The following is a 22,042-nucleotide window of genomic DNA, read 5'->3' as shown; positions in this document are numbered from 1 at the left end:
GCATAATGGGTGGTGGTGATTATAATAAGCATGTTATGTGTTTTCCCATCTAAATTAAACTTCGCATCAACTTCAGCAAGTAAATAAGACTTTGCAGCCACTCTAAGTGTTGTCCTCGCCTTGGAGATACTGAGGTCCTTTCCAGCTAGTCTTTAAACAGTCCCCACAGCGCGCAAACACCTGGCGCCTCACCAGCTGTGTACGGCTGGCCAGTAACAGCTCTTACATAGTGGATGTCTATCATCCGCCTGGTGTGATGTGAGGCGCTTCTAAGCGATCTAATTTAACACTCCTAACCTTAGTAAGTAGGTACTGTTTCCTACATTTTACTAATGAGGAAACTGAGGCTCTGCCAGGGTTAAGTATCCCGCCCAAGTTTAAAGCAGTTAGGGGGTTGAACTCTTACCTGACTCAGGCCTGACTCCAAAGTCTGTTTTCTCTACTCTGCTACTCATTCGAGTTGTGGTAAAACTAAATAATACAATGTAGGAAAGGAGCAATGGTAGCTTTAACAAGTAGAAATGTTAGGAAATTAGACTACTGGCTGAAAATAATTGCTGTACGTATTTACTGTGGCATGTAAAAATGGCCAAAAGAACCTGTCAGTGATTTGCTTTGAAAGCATCAAAACCAGGCCCTGAGTGAGTCTAATCTGTGGAAGTCGATCAATAACTTGAAACAGACGATAACATTATTTTATTTAATATAAAAAGAAAATATATTTCAGATCAGAGAAAGCAACAATGAACCCAGGGTTACACCTCAGTAACAAAAAATAACCTCACTTCCTACCTGCCTTGTGGTTCATTCCATCAGGTAATTTTCTCTCATGACCTCCCTTCCCCACACGGACAAAACACGCTACTTGGGTATTAATTCTGATTTTCACAATAGGCATTTTTCTCAGGAGACCCAATTAAAAAAAGGTCCTGTCAGGACGAAGAAATGATCTTGTTTATATCAGGAAGTAGGCCTCAAATATGCCAAATACTTTTGTCAAAAAAATACCACTAGTTTTTGTTAGGTATGTAGTTTATTTGTACATTCACCTTAAAATAAGATTTTAATATGTATTTTGAAGTGCTAAGTAATCTGGTTTATAGACTGATTTAGTCTGAAAACAGCTCGAAGTGGATGCACACCTTGAAAGGAGCTCACAGAGAGTCACTGGAGGTGAGTTTGCATAAATCATCTTATGATACAGTGATTAATATTGTTTATAAAACAAAGATTTAAGTGATCTATATTTAAGAAATTATTTCTTTTAAAGTAAAAATGGGTCACAGATTGCTGCTTTGCTAGATACAGTTCCGTTATATCGCTCTTGTTTTATCGACTAGTTCTTAATCCCGAAGCTTACCGTCAACAACTGAGCTGGGAACTGAATGAGGTCACAGGGCACGAGGCTGTAACTCTTTTCATGTTAATGACAGTACTGTAAGTTTGATACAGAAGCAGCATGCATTCAAAACGTTGATACCTGATAGTAGATCGGGGAAGAGAGAATCGGGACGCCGGTTTAAGGGGGGAAAAACTGAGAAGTCATAATGACCCCAAAGACGTGAAGGAAACTGCCAAAAGACATGGACCCAATTGTGCTGTAAAGAGGAAACGAATCACTCCCTTGGGGCTGATATACCCGCAGTTTCAGCACATTGTAGCCTTGCCGCTTTCAGGCCTTTAACTCCGATTTAATTTCATGGAAAAGTAGGCCTCTCCAAACAGAAGAATGCCATTTACAAAAAGAGGCCTTATCACCGTTGGGTTTAATAAGGAAAAACATTTATGCCCTGCTCAGTTTTCAAAAGCCATTATTTCCATTCAATGTTTGCTATTTTCTACAGTGCTGGTTACAGAGCTAACAAAATAAAAGCCTGCTGAGTGAATCACAGGATGAAAAAAGTGATACAGTAATTTCTCGAGAGCTCAAATTCCTTAACAGTGATCCTTCTAGGCAGTCTGGTAAGGGTTTGGGCAACGAGAGTTGTTCAGTGCATGCCACAAATGTGCGTGAGATGCTGCACAGTATATTCATGTTCAAGAATGTCACGCTTAAATGAGGTAAAATTTGGAGGTTACCATCCCCAAACTAGCATTTGCCAGCTTGCACCGAGGTAAATATGAAGAACTTTAACTGTTCGGTGTTAAATTAACCAAATCAACTGAAGGTTCCTTCTAGGTGGCTCAAAAGGGAAAATGTACATAAGGAATATTTCAAAAGATTCACTTTCAGATGAAATGATACAAATTAAAATCAGTGCGAAATCATCATTGAACAGTAACAGAGGAACAAGATATAAACTCGATTCTCTTGGCGCACAGTAGTCAAAGTGGTTTGCTCACATTTGTTAAAATCAGAACTGAAATGATGATGTGTACAGAAGAATAGGTCAAGTGGTTTTTCACTCTAGTCCAGTGTGTCATTAAAGATCTGCCCCTTGCTGTGAGCTGCTCAGGGCATGTGGGCTCATGTGGGCTCAACGGAGTGGTCAGGTGGACTCACGGTCACCCCGACTGGAAGCCTCTCTATCTCAACATACGTGTCTGAACCCCTCTCGGGTCAAATGCCGGCACCAGTGGACTCGCTGAGACTTTAGGACTTGCCTTCTTTTTCTTCTGGTACCGTTTCCCAGACTGGCTCCTTGATGTGTCCTGGTAACTGTTCTAATCTGGTCTAAAAAGAGAAAAATAAAACTATAACATAATGTGGACTTAACTGAACTCTTGAGCCACAAATTGGATTTACTCGTTTTGTTCCCTTAAATCCTCTCGTCTTCTTTTTTCCTTTCACCCCTCCCCCCATCTTTGTGTAGGGCTCTAAAATAAGGAGGAGGAACCTGGATGGTATCTAAAACACTCTCACATAGTTCACTCAGTGATCTCCAGGGACTGCCCATGAATGCGGACCCCATGTCTTCAACTACTAAGAGGGAGGGAGACTCAGGGGCAGCTTGGGGAGGATGTAGGCTGCACTGGCAGGATCTGCTGGGCTGCAGTGCTTGTACAGGGAGGCAGAGACCCCAGCCACTGTGGCAACTCTGCCTCTAGTCCGCCCCAGGCCCCACCCTCCACTCAGTGGGCCGGGACAGGGCTGCAAAGTAGCAAAACAACAATACAGATCTCTCTCCATCGGAGCTAGAAATTCAAGTCATACCTTTGTCACTTCCATGGCAACTCCTTCAGGTAAGTTACGCTGAATATATTCCAAGTAGACATCTGCTGTACTTCCAGTTAGATGTTCTAACTAAAATTTCAAACATGAAATTGGTTCATGATATGCTGTTAAAGCAGAAATTTTAAGTTTCTTTTTTTAGTAAAAGCAGTATAGCTTTTTTTTTTTTTTAAATTTTTATTTATTTATTTGACAGAGAGACACAGCGAGAGAAGGAACACAAGCAGGGGGAGTGGGAGAGGGAGAAGCAGGCTTCCCGCCGAGCAGGGAGCCCGATGCGGGGCTCGATCCCAGGACCCTGGGATCATGACCTGAGCCGAAGGCAGACGCTTAACGACTGAGCCACCCAGGCGCCCCAGTATAGCTTTTCTTTCTCTATGAAATCTTACACAGAACTCCAACTTTTTTTTTTTTTTTTTTTTTGAGAGAGAGAGAAATCGTGAGCGCCAGGTGGGGGTGGGAGGGGCAGAAGGAGAGGGAAAGACAGAATCCCAAGCAGGCTCCACACCCAGTGCACAGCACAACTCAGGCTTGATCTCATGACCCTGAGACCATGACCTGAGCTGAAATCAAGAGTCAGACGCTTAACTGACTGAGCCACCCAAGTGCCCCCAGAATTCCAGTTTAAAAGGAAAAAAGTATTGGGATGCCTGGGTGGCTCAGTTGGTTAAGCATCTGCTCTTAGCTCAGGTCATGACCTCGGGGTCCTGGAATCGAGGCCCCCATCAGGATCCCTGCTCAGAGGGGGAGTCTGCTTGTCCATCTGCAATTCCACCCCCACCCCGCTCATGCATACACTCTCTCGGACAGATAAAATAATAAATAAATAAATAAATAAAAGGAAAAAAGTATAGATCTTCTGGTTGGCTGGAAGGGGGGAGCACAGCCCAGAACACCTTAAAACCAGGGCTCTATGGAACCCAGCTGGCAAGTGTGATATTAAAGCGATACAACATTTACTAATCATTCACTATGTAATGGGAGCATTCTAAGTGCTTTCGATAAGTGTCTCATTTAATCCTCACACTAACCTTACGAGATGCGCACCGTTATTACTCTCACTCCACAGATGAAGGAGCTGAGGTGCAGATCCCACAGCTGGCACATGCCAGTACTTGGAGCTGTCTGACTGCAGAACCCTTGCTCTCCTTAACCACAAGACTACGCTGACCCTACTAGATGCACAAGTGAGTAACTGATGAATGAAAAACCTTAATGTTTCCCATTGTGGACATGGAAAACCCATTAATGTGTGCAAAGAATCACTAGAACTATGTAAAAACTTAACTAGGATTTATGAAATATAAGCCAAATTCTTCCAAGGCTTTATATTGTATGAAAATTAGCATAATCTGTATTGTTGAGTTAAAGTATGAACTACTCTAAAGGATGGCTTTGAGTCTGATTTTCTATCATTTACCTTCTCTACAGCTATCAGTCACAGGCTGACTGACAGGAAGTCCATCCAGTCAACCTTAAAGGACGGTTGCAATGTGCTAGTGTGAACTTCTGGGCATTTCAAAAATGCTTGAATGTCTGAAATAAACTCACCTCTAAACATCTGTAAAGTGTTCTCATTTCATACTGAACTCTGTGCTTCTTGAAAATATGCACTGATTTGAGAAGAGTAAATCGCTCTATTTTCCTTGGAGGTTCATGTCTGAAAAACCAATGGGCAAAACAACATACTTAAGCTAAGTGATGTTAAAACCCGAGTCACTGATAGAAAAGCACGATTCCACAGTTCTGTAGGTGAGGCTCATACTCAATTATAGGCATTAGCTACCGTTTACAGACTCCCAGCTGTCCAGGCTGTCAGGTGTAACAACCGCTGTCCTAAAGCTCGGGCCAAAATAAACACAGCAGACAGCCATGGAACAAATATCCCACAGATCCAAACCGAGCCATGGCATGCAAGGGCACGCGAGTATGCCTCCGGCTTTTACCTCCCACCCTCCACCCCGAAGTCCAGTTTTGACCAAATGTATGAACTGTGAAGAGTCGAACCAGTGTGTTGCTATGTGTGTTGTTTTAGGGAAATCTGCACATTAATCAATAACCACAAAACTAAAAAGTCTGTTATGGGAAAGGTGTGGGTTCCTTCTGTTTTCTTATAAGGCAAGCCTGGCAAAGCCCTAAATGGGCCTTGTTCGGCATCAGAAGGAGCAGGTGACAAGACAAAAGAGGTGCAGCAGTCCCCCCACCCTTATCCATGGTTTTGCTTTCAGTGGTTTCAGTTGCTCATGGTCAACCGCGGTCCAGAAGCAGACGATAACCTGGAGTGAGTCAGAAGGTTAATAGCTGCCTAACGTGACATCATAGTGCCTACAGCATTCACCTCACTTAATCGCATCACCTGGGCATTTTATCATTTCACATCATCCCAGGGGTGAGTACAGCACAAGAAGGTATTTTGAGAGAGGGAGAGAGACAAGAGAGCACATTCACATAACTTTTATCGCAGTATACTGTTGCAACTGTTCTATTCCATGGCTAGTTATTGTTAATTTCTTACTGTGCCTAATTTATAAATCACTTCATCAGAGGCATATAGGTATAGGAGAAAAAAGGACATGTAGGACTGAGTACCATTCACAGTTCCAGGCATTTGCTGGGGGTCTTGCGTATTCTCCACGGATAAGGGGGAGACTACTATAGTTATACTTGACCCAGCAGTGATTTCAAGGCCATATGAAGCTTGCCTTGATCCTGTAGGAAATGACTGGGTGAGTGATGTTTCTGAAGGCAGTTGTGAAACAATAGCTATATTAGACAAAGATCATCAGAGTCTAAAAGGATTGCTTATTCACCTAATTCACCTCCCCACCCCATGGAGAGTCCAGACATGAGGGCTTCGTGGGTCTCCTTATGTCTGTGCAATTGCTTAAGAAAGGATTTCCTTTATTTTCCTTGTTCACTCAGTCTAGTATTTAAAAATTCTAATAGGAATCCTGATTAGGATAATGGGATTAGAATCCTGATTAGAATGGGATTCAGCACCATTCTCCTGGTTGATCACGTTATAGCAGCTAACAGGTCAGATTAGGAAAGATCATACTTACACTTTATTTATTTATTTATTTATTTATTTAAATTTTTATTTATTTATTTGAGAGAGAGAGAATGAGAGAGAGCACATGAGAGGGGTTAGGGTCAGAGGGAGAAGCAGACTCTCCACCGAGCAGGGAGCCTGATGCGGGACTCGATCCAGGGACTCCAGGATCATGACCTGAGCCGAAGGCAGTCGCCCAACCAACTGAGCCACCCAGGCGCCCTATTTATTTATTTTTTAAAAGATTTTATTTATTTGAGAGTGAGAGAGAGATCACGAGCAGGGGAGAGGGGTAGAGCGAGAAGCAGATTCTCCACTGAGCAGGGAGCCCGATGCGGGGCTCGATCCCAGGACCCTGGGATCATGAACAGAGCCGAAGGCAGACGCTTAACCAACTGAGCCACCCAGGCGCCCCATACTTACACTTTAATAGAGATACCAAGTTCCTTTGCAGCAAGCACGGCAAAATATTCATAACTGTCCAATACAGCCTTATCATGGCCTTTTACTAAAACTGACAGGCGCTTATATAATGTATCTGGTTCATCAGAAATGGTTATCTACAATTTTAAAATCAAAAAGAAAAGTTTCAGTTACGGTTCCTCTAATATTTACAATTGGAAAATTTCATGTATTATCCTCAATTGAACAATTTCAGAGTTTACTAATAAATGGGGAGAAAAATGCTGAGTAACATCTTAATACTATTAGCTTAATTACCTAGCTACTATCACATTCAGATCTCCACAATGACTCTTACAATCTGTTAAAATATAGTTTAAATCAAAAGGACTTTCAAGCAACCTACAAAGTCACTAATGGAGCCTTCTAACTTCATAGTTATTTTTTTTTTTTTTAAAGATTTTATTTATTTATTTGAGAGAGAGAGAATGAGAGAGAACACATGAGAGGGGGGAGGGTCAGAGGGAGAAGCAGACTCCCTGCCGAGCAGGGAGCCTGATGTGGGACTCGATCCCGGGACTCCAGGATCATGACCTGAGCCGAAGGCAGTCGCTTAACCAACTGAGCCACCCAGGCGCCCTAACTTCATAGTTATTAAGCCCCAAATATATAATGGGAAAGGATTTGGGCGGCGGGGGCGGGTCTATTAACAAAGTAACCTGGTCAGAAGGTCAGAAGACTTGGACTGGGAATTAAACTGCCTCTTCCAGCTGAATGATAACAGGCAAGTCCCATAATTTCACTGCACTGCAGTTTGCTCATATATAAAATAGGACATACCTATGCTAGAGATCACAACATCACTCACAGCATTTCTGCAGGGAACTAATAAGCAAACACAGATAACATGCTTATAAATTATAAAACGTTGTTTTACAAAGGCAAGCTATCACTAATTCATATTTTTTTTTTTCTTTCTTTTTTTAGATTTTATTTATTTATTTGTCAGAGAGAGACAGAGAGTGCACAAAGCAGGGGGAGCGGCACGCAGAGGGAAAGGCAGGCTCTCCACTGAGCAGGGAGCCCGATGCGGGACTCGATCCCAAGATCCTGGGATCACGACCTGAGCCGAAGGCAGACGCTTAACCAACTGAGCCACCCAGGCGTCCCTTATTGGTTTTATTCGTGTATGTTTTGCTTGCCCTAATAGAAAAATTACTCATTTCTAATTAAAATGTTATGGCACTGACTGTACATTTAACTTCTCCCTCTTCCACTCTAATACTTAAAGGAATAATGGGTCTGACGTTTCTTTCTTCCAAGAGATGAATTACATTCACCTTCATTCATCCATTAGACCAGTAATTTATCTTACTAATCCAATGATTCAGGGTTAAATTATTTCACTCCTGAAAGGAGATCTACTTATTAACCAGGAAGCTAGCTAGACAGTTACTCTCAATTACCCCAAATAGGGTTGCTGGAAGAAGAGAATACACTGATATTCTAAATCATAACTTGGGGGACAAGGGAAAGGGAACAGAGCTCCAAGATGTGTTTTGATTGGTCCCTACAGGGCTTTAAAGATAGTCTGAATCTGTCATGATAGGTAAAAGCAAGAGATTGAATAAAAGTTTGGATTTCAGGTTAGCTTGGAAAATTTAAGACCACGTGACATCACTAGGTCTAACTTCCCACACAGCAACATGGGGCTGGAGTAAGTGGTAGCTGTCTCGCTTATAAAGGGCACAGCCTGCCAACTGTGCCCACCCCACCCCCTTTCCTTAGAGGCCTGCCCATGCAAACACCTGACGTGGAGACCCAGGGTTCATATGTTCTGTCATGGAAACATATCCAATATCCACTCAGTGAAAAAAATCAGTAGAGCAGTACATTACGTATAACACAATTCCATTTTGGTGAGCACGTGCATAGATAAGATGATTACACACAGACAAATGTCTAGAAGGAGTCATACCAAACGGTTAAAACGGATTATTTTTGAGGGGTGGAACTGAAAAGACTCAAAATTTGTAAGGATTGTTTAAACCACAATTTACACAAAAACTGGGTTGATAAATCATGGTTTTTACTTAAGGGAAACAAGGTTACACAGCTACTTCTAGATTTTCTTTGCTTGTGGTAATGCTCTTCCTCACTGTGAACAATAAAGGATTGTCCAGGCCCAGGCTCAATGCCTTAAAATGGAAACAAAGACTTGATGCCTTCAAGAAAAGCATTTTCTATAACATAGGATCAAGTATTCTGCATCATTAATTATGACAACTCTTCACATTGTGCTGAGCTAAAGCACAAGTCTGCTTATTCCTATAGTAATTAGTTATTTGGTGTAAATAACTGATTCCTTGACTCTCTGAAAGATGGTATGAGCACACAGGGACATTAGAGTCCTTCACTCAGGCACACCGTGTATCTGCCAGTATTCCAGAAGAAAACATTCTTATTCATTAAGTGTTTGGGAAACAGCCTCAAATGAAATAATGAGAAAAATTTATTGCTAATACAGCGCCTTACCAAGAAATAGGGAGTACATACCGTAGGCTTGGTCAAATCCTTGGGAATATCAACGTGTAGGTTTGAAAATTGTACCCATTTCATACTGGTACTGCTATGTGTGGAAACAAAGAAAAACCTAAGTGAAACAGCACAAAAGCCCATTTCCTTATTAAATTTAGCACATCCAATTACATACTTACAGGAGGAAGCCACCATTTCTGGCTGTACTGCTCCTAGAACTGTTTATAGAAAAATTCCTTGAACCCTAAAAAGGGGGGGGGAGCATGTGTTAGAATTAAAGTCAGTCCTCAAACATTCACAGTTTCCACTAAAAAAAAAAAAATCAAAAGATGTACAATGCTTTAAAGTAAGGGCTATTCATTATTTCAGATGAAGATACTAGGGTAACTAAAATGCCAGATTAGATTTCATTTAAAAATAAGAGGACAATGATAGAGTTGATAATCAAAACAGATTCTCAAAATACTAGAGAATCTGTATCTCTTAAAGCTTCAGAGTAAGAACTTTTTTAAAAAGCAATTTACACAGATGCACACAAGCAATTCTCACACTGAAAGACCATCTATGATTTAAATATGTGGACATCAAGGAAAAAGTGACTTCATTTTCCCATTGTTTTTTTATAGATTAAATGTACTTCAATATAATACTTATCTTGCCTATTTCTGAGCAGTAAAGTCTCTTTTTAATTTATTTATAAGAGCTGAAATAAGAATTCTAAAGTACCCTTTTTGTGAAGCTTTCATACATCTTTTCTACTGTATGTTTCTTGGCTTGGCTGGGAGATTTATAAATAAATTGAAATACAGTGAGATGGACATCCATCTTACACCACTGCTGTACCTCATATTCCCAACAATCCAGCCTTTCCAAATCCTTTATTGTCAGCTCCCCCTGGTGGACAAAACTTCTAGCTGTAGGAGACCTATGGTACTATATATAATAATGTAATTTGCCATCTGTTTTCCCCTTGAGCTTTCCTGAGATTTAAAAATGTAACCTGAGAGGGGTGCCTGGGTGGTGCAGTCAGTGAAGCATCTGACTCTTGGTTTTGGATCAGGTTGTGATCTCAGGGTCCTGATCTCAGGGTTGTGAGATCCCAGCCCTGTGTGGGGCTCTGTATTCAGCAGGGAGTCAGCTTAAAACTTTCTCTCCCTCTCCCCCTGCCCTTCCACCTCACCCTCGCTCGATCTTTCTCTAAAATAAATAAATAAAATTTTTATTTTTTTAAAGATTTTATTTATTTATTTGACACAAAGAGAGAGAGCGAGAGAGGGAACACAAGCAGGGGGAGTGGGAAAGGGAAAAGCAGGCCTCCCGCTGAGCAGGAAGCCCCATGCAGGGCTCAATCTCAGGACCCTGGGATCATGACCTGAGCCGAAGGCAGACGCTTAAAGACTGAGCCACCCAGGCGCCCCAAGATTTTATTTATTTGAAAGTGAGAAAGTGAGACAGATCACAGAGGGAGAGGGAGAAGCAGACTCCCCGCTGAGTGGAGAGCCTGATGTGGGACTCCATCCCAGGACCGTGAGATCATGTCCTGAGCCGAAGGCAGACGCCTTACCAACTGAACCACCTAGATGCCCCAATAAATAAATCTTTAAAAAAAAAAAAAAAAGTAACCTGAGAAAGTATAGTAAGATCCTCAAAAATACTTAGAAGATGAAAATAACACTTTAGTACAAGTAAAACTTAAAACTGAGGGTCACCTAACCTATTTATTCTTAGCTTATTGTCCTGTCCGAACTCTGTACCCAAGGATGGATGCAAACCAAAACTTTCATATTCTGCCTTGGATGAAGGGAGAAAAACAAAAAGATAGGATATTAGGCACAATACAAAGTAGTAGGAGGTGAGTGCCATTTCCCCACACACAATCACACTTTCTCTGCCTCCCTCCCTGCATGTGCACCAGCGATCCCACAACCCAGTGTGCAAAAGGACCACAGGTCTGGGAACCTGGGTGGCTCAGGCAGTTAAACATCTGACTCTTGATTTCAGCTTTCCCTCTCTAAAAAAAAAAAAAAAGGCTACAGATCTAAGCAATAGGACACTCTGCCAGTCATATTCTCCCAGTATAAACCTCTGCTTTTAAAAGTTGGAGCCTAGGGACACCTGGGTGGCTCAGTCGGTTAAGTGTCTGTCTACCTTTGGCTCAGGTCATGATGCCAGGGTCCTGGGATCAAGCCCCATATCGGGCTCCCGGCTCAGTGAGGAGCCTGCTTCTCCCTCTGCCTGCTGTTCCCCCTGCTTGTGCACTCCCTCTCTCTGACAAATAAATAAAATCCTTAAAAAAAAAAAAAAAAGTTGGAGCCTGAAGTGCTGTGATAACCACAAATCAACCTTAAGAAGTTTTTTTTAGGGGCGCCTGGGTGGCTCAGTCGTTAAGCATCTGCCTTCGGCTCAGGTCATGATCCCGGGGTCCTGGGATCGAGCCCCGCATCGGGCTCCCTGCTCAGCGGGAAGCCTGCTTCTCCCTCTCCCACTCCTCCTGCTTGTTCCCTCTCTTGCTGTCTCTCTCTCTCTCTCTCTATCAAGGAATCTAAAATTGCCTCTCTCATTCTCTTTCTGTCAATTAAATAAATAAATAAAATCTTTTTTTTTAAAGATTTTATTTGTTTATTTATGGGGGAGGCAGAAGGAGAGGGAGAGAGAATCTCAAGCAGACTGCATTGTGGAGCCTGACATAGGGCTTGATCTCATGACCCTGAGATCCTGACCTGAGCAGAAACCAAGAGTTGGATACTTAACCGATTGCGCCACCCAGGTGCCCCCAACAGGAAAAGATGTTCACTGAATCTTCTACAAGAAACTGATTACCTCTTGCAACTCAGCCAATGAAAAACCATCACTCTGAACTCCTGCTTTTCTCCACTGGACTTTCATTCCAAACCCCTCCCAACTTCTTCCTTTTTCTCCATAAAATAATGTTTCTCTTCTTTGTTTATAGGACTTGCCTATGGTTTTGCAATAGCTTGCATGTCCCAAACTGCAACTCTCTGTCATTCCCAAATAAACCGATTTTTACTGGTAAAATAACTTTCATTTTTAAGGTTAACATTATTTGGTGATCAGAAGTGGGATCCAGAAATGATCAACAACTTCGAGGCTGGTGAGCGAACAGTGCCAGGGCCCACAGAGCCAATGAAGCTCACTGCTTTCTTACCAACGTTGGAGTTGGGGACCAAGTTTCTCCTGGACTTCGAGCTCTGCTCTCTTAGTGTTTTGAGCACTCCAGGATCTGTTTTAAGGCTTTGTCCTTTCAGAGAGTACTTGTCTGACCTTTGGTCTGACTCCTTTTTGGAACCAAATGGTTCCTGTTGGAACTGTGCCTGCTTGGAAGTGTGTTAGTTTTGGTCTACCTTCTTTCCAGAGCTGGGCTATTCCTACTGGTTCTGTGCTGGCCTTTGGTCTGATTCCTTTGGAACCAGGATGTTCCTGTTGAAACTGTTTAGGAATTTTTCTTTTTTTACTCTAGAGAAAAACCTCTAAGAATCAGGATCCTGGTCATTCAAATGCTTTGAGGGCAGCTCCCCTCCTGGAACACTGGTGGTTTTATGTTTAAAAGCTGTGGTACTTCCTCATGCCCATGTCCAACTTTAGTTACTGACTTAATCAAAAGTAATTTAGAACCTCAATGGTCATTACAGGGAACTTTTGATTTCCTCAAAACTAAACCAGGCGGCCACGTCTCTAAAACCGTCGAAACTGAATGGGATGCCTATTTTGACTGGTATCTTAAAGCTTCCAAACATTATCAAGGAATCTAAAATTGCCTCTCTGCAAAATACAATTTCTAGACTAACTGAGGCAAAGACAAAAAGGCTCCTGAGGTCTGAGGGACACCCCCCCGCCCCAATTCCCAGGAGGGTGGCAGCCACTTTACGCGCAGGCCCCGCTGTGGTGCCGTCACCCTCTGGCGCCCACCTCCACTACACCCTCAACCTCCCTATTCTAATTCTCTCGCCAAACTCCCCTTTGCATCCAAACCTCACCCTGCTCCCCGCTCTACTGAACCTATCAAAACCTGCCCCTTTACAGTTAAATCTTTTGAAGATTTTTGTTTTTTTAAGATTTTATTTATTTATTTGACAGAGAGAGAGAGACAGCGAGAGAGGGAACACAAGCAGGGGGAGCGGGAGAGGGAGAAGCAGGCTTCCCGCCAAGCAGGGAGCCCGATGCGGGGCTCGATCCCAGGACCCTGGGACCATGACCTGAGCTGAAGACAGATGCCCAACAACTGAGCCACCCAGGTGCCCCTCTTTTTAAGATTTAAAAAAAATTTTTTTTGAGAGAGAGAACATGTGTGTGCCCAAGAGGGGGGAGGGGCAGAGGGAGCGAGAATCCCAAGCAGACTCCCCACTGAGCATGGAGCCTGACACGGGGCTCGATCTCATAACCCCGAGAGCACGACCCGAGCTGAAATCAAGAGTCAGACACTTAACTGACTGAGCCACCCAGGCACCCCTAAAGTTAAATCTTCTGAGGATCCAAATAACCCCCAAAGTTCTTATGTTCCCTGGAATGATGCTGAATTGAGAGCCATAGCTAAAGTTTCTTACAGTGACTGAAAACCCCCATAGGTTTGTGGAAGCATTTCACACAGTTATTCAAACTTACCAACCTGGTTTCTCAGATTTTTTAGCAATTAGTCCACATGCATGTTGGTGAGGGCCAGGCCAAATACTGGTTGTAGCTAGCCCGATGGGAATACCTTGAAAGGAGTTTAGAGAAACAGACCCCTAACTTTTGGTAAGACGCTAGAACATATGCTAGAAATCCCCACCAAGCAATTACAGAAGCTTTTCCTAAGCCTGTTGACTCGAACAAAATTCAGTCTTTCATACAAAAGCCTGATGAACCTGTTCATGACTATTATAATTGATTTCAGATTGTTTTCAAAGAAAATTCTGGTCTTCCTTTTGATGTTGAATCCATCAGGGTAGCATTTAACTATGTTTTTTAATGGGCTGACCTGGGCTAACTCTTTTAGTTAAAAAAAAAACCAAGATGGAATGGGAAACTGTGTCCACTCCAGATTTAGTTAATTTGGCAAGCCAGCTTGCTAGTACCCGAGGGCAGTCACCTAAAAGAAAGACCACTAAAATTCTTAATTTTCTTTTCATCTTCTTCTTCTTCTTTTTCTTTTTTTAAAAGTAGGCTCCATGTCCAGCATGGAGCCTAATGCAGGGCCTGAACTCATGACCCCAAGATCAAGACCTGAGCGGAGATCAAGAGTTGGACACTTAACTGACTGAGCCACTCAGGCACCCCAAAATTCTTAATCTTCAACCCTAAACAAAAACAAAAACTTCCTAGTTTCTGCTATTATTGCAAAGAGCCAGAACACTGGAAAGAAGATTGTTACCATCTTAAGTGCTCCAGGTGCCTTCAGCCCTCTACAGCCAGCCTTTCCAATGTCCCCAATCCTAAGACGGGGCTGCAAGGAACTACAGGGGCTCTTCCCAAAACTCCCTCTCACTTGGCTCAGAGAAACCACTGTTCAGATCAGGAATAAAATCTTTGTCCTTACTGACACCAGAACTACACTCTTGGTACTCGGCCCCAGTGCTATAAAGCAGTCCCTGACTTGGGAGTTTTAAAACAGTTCAAACGGGTCTCTAATAAACTTCACAGTTTCCTGTCTCTGAACCTGTTCCCTTTGGTCTAGGTCCTTTGGGAGATACACACCCTTTTCTCCATAGTTCCTCTGCTCCTATTCATTTATTGGGCCAAGACTTTTTTTTTTTTTTTTTAAGATTTTATTTATTCATTTGAGACAGAGAGATACAGAGACAGAACATGAGCAGGGGGAGAGGGAGAAGCAGAGCCAGGAGCCCGACTTGGGACTCAATCCCAGGACCTAGAGATCATGACCTGAGCCAAAGGCAGATGCTTAACCACCTGAGCCACCCAGGAGTCCCTGGGTGAAGATTTTTTTAATAAATATATCGTGCTAGAATTTCTTTCTCCCAAAACAGGGAAATAATTCTAGAATTTGACAGTAGTAATCAAAATGGCCAACCAGGGGGATTAAATGACCTTTTGACATCTTTTATTTGCTCCATGTCTGATAGCACTATAGTTGCATGTGGGGACACTGTTTGTTCCTATTGGGACAAATCCTCTTTCTGGGCAAAATCTTCAAGTGATCTGCAGAATCCACAGCGCACTTCCTATCAAGATTCAAATAGATCCCTCAAAACCTCTCCCCACAATTAATGAATACCCTATAAATAAAGAAGCCCTGCAAGACAGCAAGCCTGTAACAGATGATTACAAAGCTCAGGGCCTCATTATCCCCTGCACTAGTCCTAGTAATACCCCTATTTTACCAGTGCGAAAACTCAATGGCCAAGGGTGGAGGTTTGTCCAAGGCCTCTGAACAATACATTGTTATCCCTTGGCACCCTGTTGTTCCTAACCTGCATATGTTGCTGACATCCATTCCCACTGAAAGCAAATTTTCACTGTAATTGAAATACACAGTGTATTTTTTAGTATTCCAGTTGGTAAGGATAGCCAATATCTTTTTGCTTCCACTTGGGAAGGATGGAAAGACACCTGGACAGTAAGGCCTCAGAGTTGCACAGAGTCCTTACTTTTCACCAACCTTAAAAACGGATTTGGATGACAAAGTTTTCTGCAGGCTCTACTTTGTTAAAATATGTAGGTGATTTGCTTTTCCGCTGCCCTTCTCAAATCTCTTCTCAGTAAGATACCATCTACCTATTAAAGCTTTCGGCCTTGGCCTTAAAAGAACACAAAGTCTCCAAAGAAAAAATTGCAGTTTGCTCAAACTCAGGTTTGGTACTTAGAGCACCTAATCTCAGAACAAAGCCTACATTTGGATTCAGGGAGGCCTCATACCATCCTGAACTTCCCCAAACCTAAAAAGAAGTGCCAATTATGAGGTTTTCTTAGACTGGCTGGCAGCTGTTGAAATTGGATTTCAAACTTCTTTTATGGCTCAATCTCTATATGCTTTACTAAAAAAAGAAAAATGACAAACCCAATCCTATTATTTGGAAAAATTGAGAAGACAAAGCTTTTGGGACTTTAATAAAGCCCCCTGCCCTCAGACACCCTAACTACCAACTTCCCTTTTTACTCTTTGTATGTGGAGGGGAAAGGAACACCCTTGGGAGTACTCACCCCAAAACATGGGGACTGTGATGGACCCGTTGGGTATTGTAGCCAATAACCAGACCCTGTAGCAGGGGGATATTCCCCTAACTTCTGAGCCATTCCTGCCACTGCACTTAGTTAAGGCCCCTGAAGAAATAATCTTGGGATCCCCTTTAACTATCCTTGAATTTTGGCTAAGGGTAAAGCTGCAAATTTATACCAACAGTCAGTATGTCTTTGGGATAGTTCATAACTTTGGAATGTTAGGAAGCAGTCAAGAAGTTTCCTAATCTCCAATGGGGATAAAATTAACAACATCTCCTATATCCAAAATTTATTTGATACCATACTTTGGCTGGCTGCTCTGTTATTAAGGTTCCCAGGCATTCCAGACTCAACTCCCTGGGCACCAAAGGAAACCACCTCATTACTATTTTCAACAAAAATGCTGCTTTCCAAGAAATCAATAGCCAAACCTCCGTCACGGTCCAAAGGGATGTTTCCCAAAATGATAATTTGGAAAAATTAACCAGAGATACCCAACAACTGGTCCCAGAGAGGGAAAAACAGTATCAGAAAGAGAGTAATTATTGGCTCAATAAAAAGAGAATTGTGGTCTGGACCAAATAACAATCTGACCTTACCAGAAATTCTAACATACCCACTACTTACCACTGTACATGTATTAAACCACTGGTCTACTGAAAAAATGACAGCATCACCAACCAATATTCACGGGGAAATATTAATAAGGCTGCAAAAAGTATCTACCTCACTTATCCCATCTGTCCAAAGTACGATGTAAAGAAACCTTTGCAGGAATTTCATACAACTCCCCCATCTCATGGATATAAATATGTTTTAGTCATGGTTTGTATGTTTCTCACTGAACTAAAGCTTTCCCTTATAGACAGGCCACTGCTTCTTCTGTGGCTAAAGTTCTGTTAGAAAGGATTATTCCTACCAGGGGAACCCCTCTTGAACTTCATAGTGATTGGGGAACCCATGTGACCAGTCAGGTGCTTTGACAAGTCTGTGCTGTTTGGCTGGTTTTACAACACTTTTATTGTATATATACCATTTTCAGTCCTCAGGGTTAGTTAAACTCACTAACGGTACTATTAAGACTTAATTGGCAAAATTTGTAGAGACTCTCCCAGTACCTTGGCCAAAAGCAATGCCGTTGGTCCTTCTGAATCTCAGATCCACCCACTTTGGAACTCAGACTCTCACTCTCTGAGCTAGTCATAGGACGCCCAATGCACCTGGTACCTGCCTCCTTGACCCACAACTGATAAAAGGATATATACTTCATTGTAAAGGCCTAATTACTTCTATTAAAAACAACCATGTTTTGGTCAAGCAATCTCTTCACAGTACACTCCTGGGAGACAGACCTTAATCATCACACCATGCAACCTGGAGATTTCATCTACTGGAAAAGATACGTCCAGAAAGACTCTCTTTAACCTTGCTGGAAGGGACCTCATCAGCTACTGCTAAACCAACCCTTGTGCTGCCAAACTCCAAGGGATAGACTGCTGGGTTCACAAGACACATCTAAAGAAAGCATCAAACCCTGACTGGACCTGTATACCATCTGATGACCTAAAAGTAAAGATTTCCCAGAACTGAGCAGATGACATCTGAAGAGACAGCTTTCCCAAGATGTCCAGGCCAGGTGTGTATACCTTTTCCTCACTATTTACTTCTACTATCTCTTTTGTGGAAAGAAAATGCCCTTGTCTGCATTTCCCAAACCCTTGTGAAAGGGGGAAACCTCTTCCTTTGATTATGGCCTTTTGAAAACAGCCTCATCATGATCCTGTGACAAATTAACCTTTCACATGCTTTTTCTGAAGGGTGAGAGGGTTCAGCATTCACAAGTCTCTTTGTTCATCTGGACTATTAACTGACTCTGGCATCTTATCCAAATTCATGATCTCTGAATTTGCAACCTTACGTGCTGTATTATTGGATTATATTTGGTTCCAAACAGTTCTTCTGAGATAACAATACTGTTTTCATACACCTTTGAAGTTTTGCTATTTTTGCAGAAAACTCATTAGCTATTAGCTTCATGTTTATGACTGCATTATATTTTCCCAAATGCACTCAGTTAATTTTCACCGTGTTCTTGCAGTATTCACTATTTTGTCTTCATGGCTATGTTAAGCAGGGACTTCCAGGAGGCATACATGACCCCAGGTCTGCCTTTGTAGGGGGAACTTTCCTCCTCTAAGTTTGGAGTAAGTCCCAATAAATATTTCAGTTGGCTACCTTCAGAGTTAGGGTCCTGGTTTAGAACCATCATACAATTTGGAATTGTTACATTACTTCTTTTGTTTTGTATAATTATTTAAGTTTTGTACTTAGCCTGTCCAACTTTTGTAAAAACGATGTAACCAATAAGGAGATGATCTCCAATGCTTACAAGCCTGATAATGTCTTGATAGATGGAAATGCCTGAGCATTCTCCCTGCCACCCCTCCTTGTTACTTGAATGTGACCTCAGTAGGTTTCCAATCTGTACTTTCCCTCAGACGTAAGACATGGCAACGAGGAAAAGTCCTTCCTGGCACTGAGGGACACAACCACTGAACATGGAAACCTGACTCCCAATCAGCAATGCTTTTAAAGAAAGATCTTAACCAAAAGGAGATGTAAAAATAAAGGAAAACCTCACTCAAGTAGAGTTGGAGGCTAAAAGGGGGACCCACACTACTTAAAATCAGTTACAAGAAGAACTGCCAATTACAGGCCTCAAGGGAAGAATAATCAACAGGAAAGAATGATCAATTACAGGCCCCAATAGAAAAAGATGTACACTGAATCTTCTACAAGAAACTGACTACCCTGCAATTCAGCCAAGGAGAAACCAAATTCGCCCTGAACTCTTGCTTTTCTCCAATGGACTTCCATTCAAAACAGCCCCTCCTAACTTCCTCGTTCTTTCTAAAATAATGTGCCTCTCTTTTATTTGGGGACTTGCCTATAGTTTTGCCATACCTTGCATGTCCCAAATTGCAATTCTGTTATTCCTAAATAAACTCATTTTTGCTGGTAAAGTAATTTTTATTTTTAAGGTTAACAGGAGATTTACAAAAACATAAAACACTGCCGCTTTTATACCTCTGAAAAATTTAGTTATCGTTCCATAAAAAAGTTAATTAACATGAGTTAATTTTATTTTTAAATGAACAAGCATTTTTAAGATTCTCGGTTTTATTTTCTAATAAGCTAAATATCCATTGCTAAAACCCACAAAAACAAAAGTTCTTCGGAGTCCTCAACCAGTTTTAGAGTGTTAATGGGATACTGAGGCCAAATAATTTGAGAATCACTGCTTAAGTTTTGCTTTGTCTCTAAAGAACGGCACAGAGAATCCTGAACCCATTCCTACGACTTCAGCGACTCTCATCTAATCTCACAACATCCGGATATCAGCAAAGTATCCCAATTTGGTTCCATGAGAGGGGTCTAAGATCTTGTATAAGTTCAGCCCCTAATTTTACCGAGACAATCCTCTGAGCTTCAGTGTATTTTGCAAATCTGAAAGAGGGGTTTGGAACATATATTGTTCAATATTCTTTCCAGCTCTGACATGCTACGATTCTTCTTGTTCCCATCTTTGCCCTCTTATGTTTTATCCCATGAGAGAATGCGAAATAAAACCAGCCCCTTCCTCGCCGCCTTCCGGCAAACAAAACGCCAGGATGCGGAATAAACATCGGAGAAAATTCCAGATGGCCAGAACGACATCTGGCAATCAGATTTTGTGGCTACTGTCCCGTCAGCCGGCTTAGCACCCCCAGCCCCTCAAGTACCTGCCAGAGACGCCGGCACATGGAGTCCAGCGCTGCCCGCGCCGCCATCTTGCCGTCCAGGCCTCCCAGGACCGCTTCCGGGGTCACAGCGGTGTCCTCAGACCATAGAGTTCCGCAAAAGGAGAGAGTGTAGCCTTGCGTTCCGGCACAGAAACAACCATAGAGACACGATTCCACACTTTTTGAGGGCAAGTCTGAGAGTACAGGTGGCGTTCCTAGCGTTGGCTCAGTGGCCAACGCTCGGTCTTGATACCATTGCATCTTCCCATATCTAGATAGTTACCACGTTCCTTCAGTGTTTCCTCTTCAAATCCTGTTTTGTTGGAGGCAACATGATACATGCTTTGAAAAAAATATATGTATAGTTAATATATTAGCAGCAGTTATTTCTCGGTAGTGGATTATCAATGGGTGATTTATTTTCCCATTTCTGTGTTTTTAAAAATTTTAACAAAATGTGTATTTCATTAAAAGGAAAAGTACCAGGGGTGCCTGGCTGGCTCAGTCAGTGGAGCATGTGATACTTGATCTCAGGGGTGTCCGTTTGAACCCCATGTTGGGTGTAGAGGTTACTTAAAAATAAAATCTTAAAAAAAACCAAAGGAGAAGTACTACTGCAATGAGTCTAGGTCCCATCCCTTTACTTCATTTCAATAGCCTTTCTATGTTCCTTAATCCTATATTCCTTCCCCACACCATTTGACATTTTTGTGCCCCCCCACCATCCTGTACACCACAGTCCTACAGATCTTCCTAAGTCTTCATTTCCTTATGTTACTCTAGTATTTCAGAATTTACAAATGCTGACATTACCAACTACCACAAGGCAAAAAGTTTTATAACCAAAAAAATATCTGGTTATTAATGTCCACCATAATTTAGCTCCAACTAAAAAGGCTTTTATTTATTTATTAATTAAAGATTTTATTTATTCATTCGACAGAGAGACAGAGAGAGAGGGAACACAAGCGGGGAAGCGGGAGAGGGAGAAGCAGGCTTCCCACAGAGCAGGGAGCCCAACGTGGGGCTCGATCCCAGGACCCTGGGATCATGACCTGAGCCGAAGGCAGACGCTTAACCGACTGAGCCACTCAGGCGCCCCAGTAGTTCCCATTTCAAATAGTTGCTATGCAGGATAAATGAGATGGGGGTGTGTGACGGTTTGGTATAATGCCCAGCACATAATGATGCAAGGTGAGTATCATCCACTATTTGTAACATAAAGTTGCTTCTGGGGCACCTGTGTGGTGCAGTCGGTTGAATGTCCAACTCTTGGTTTCTGCTTGGGTTGGGATCTAGGATTCGTGGGGTCGAGCCCTGCATTGGGCTCCACATTTGGCCAGGACTTGGCTGGAGATTCTCTCCCCCTCTAGCGCTCCCCACCTCCCCCTCCCCTGCCCAAATCAATCAATCAATCAATCTTCAAAAAAAATTGCTTCTACCTCACCTGCCTTGCAAGATTGTTGAGCAGATTAAAAATAAAAATAAAAAATAAAAAGATCAGGTTTATGAGAACATTTTGTACCATCTAACTAAAGTATTATGCAAATATATTCTCCCCTGCCCAAGTAGGTATCACTCACCCTACTTTGTAGGCAAGAGAACCAAGGAAGAAGTAGCATGATTTTCCCAACATCACACAAATTGATGAAGATAGGAACAGAAACTAGTTTTGGGGTCCCTCAGACTAGCCTCTTTTCACTAGAACTCTGTCCACGTGGAGGTGTGGCAGAGAAGTGCAGTCTGTTTCTACACCAGAGTGTGTAAACACCACATCTTACACCCGCACCTCTACTATCCTTGACCGTGCCCAACGTTGGCAGGCTGCCCAGTGCCCTTTTCAGAGCTAGGTTCCCTCTCTGAATTGTGACATTCAAAGTTGGCTGGTCTCTCCCAGCCAATGGGGTTCTCCAGTAGCTCTCC

The 22,042-nt window shown here is 42.3% G+C and overlaps 1 protein-coding gene across 2 annotated transcripts; it reads right to left on the bottom strand.

The window, feature by feature from the left end:
- On the bottom strand, positions 1-20,181 carry MRPS10 (mitochondrial ribosomal protein S10). 2 transcript variants are annotated; one of them, XM_032409825.1, is made up of 7 exons: positions 20,120-20,181; positions 9,344-9,408; positions 9,183-9,255; positions 6,648-6,784; positions 4,724-4,832; positions 3,155-3,244; positions 1-2,674 (listed from the first exon to the last, which is right to left on the bottom strand). In XM_032409825.1, exons 1-7 carry the CDS (start codon positions 20,165-20,167, stop codon positions 2,594-2,596), a joined length of 603 nt encoding a protein of 200 aa, XP_032265716.1. In that variant the 5' UTR covers positions 20,168-20,181; the 3' UTR covers positions 1-2,593. The 2 variants fall into 2 exon arrangements, with proteins under 2 accessions (XP_032265716.1, XP_032265718.1); XM_032409827.1 differs by having other exon boundaries at positions 9,183-9,252.
- Between the last annotated feature and the right edge of the window lie 1,861 nt (positions 20,182-22,042).

The sequence above is a fragment of the Phoca vitulina genome, unplaced genomic scaffold, assembly GCF_004348235.1.
Source record: "Phoca vitulina isolate PV1807 unplaced genomic scaffold, GSC_HSeal_1.0 scaffold11, whole genome shotgun sequence".
NCBI classification, from domain to species: domain Eukaryota; kingdom Metazoa; phylum Chordata; class Mammalia; order Carnivora; family Phocidae; genus Phoca; species Phoca vitulina.
This window is presented reverse-complemented; position numbering and strand designations above follow the sequence as displayed.

Excerpts from the sequence above, each read along its gene's own strand:
- MRPS10 (XM_032409825.1), bottom strand. The coding sequence starts at position 20,167 with ATGGCGGCGCGGGCAGCGCTGGACTCCATGTGCCGGCGTCTCTGGCAG. Across the intron at positions 9,256-9,343 it reads AGAAATGGTGGCTTCCTCCT|CAGTACCAGTATGAAATGGG; the intron begins GTAAGTATGTAA and ends TTCCACACATAG. Across the intron at positions 6,785-9,182 it reads AGGATTTGACCAAGCCTACG|ATAACCATTTCTGATGAACC; the intron begins GTATGTACTCCC and ends TTAAAATTGTAG.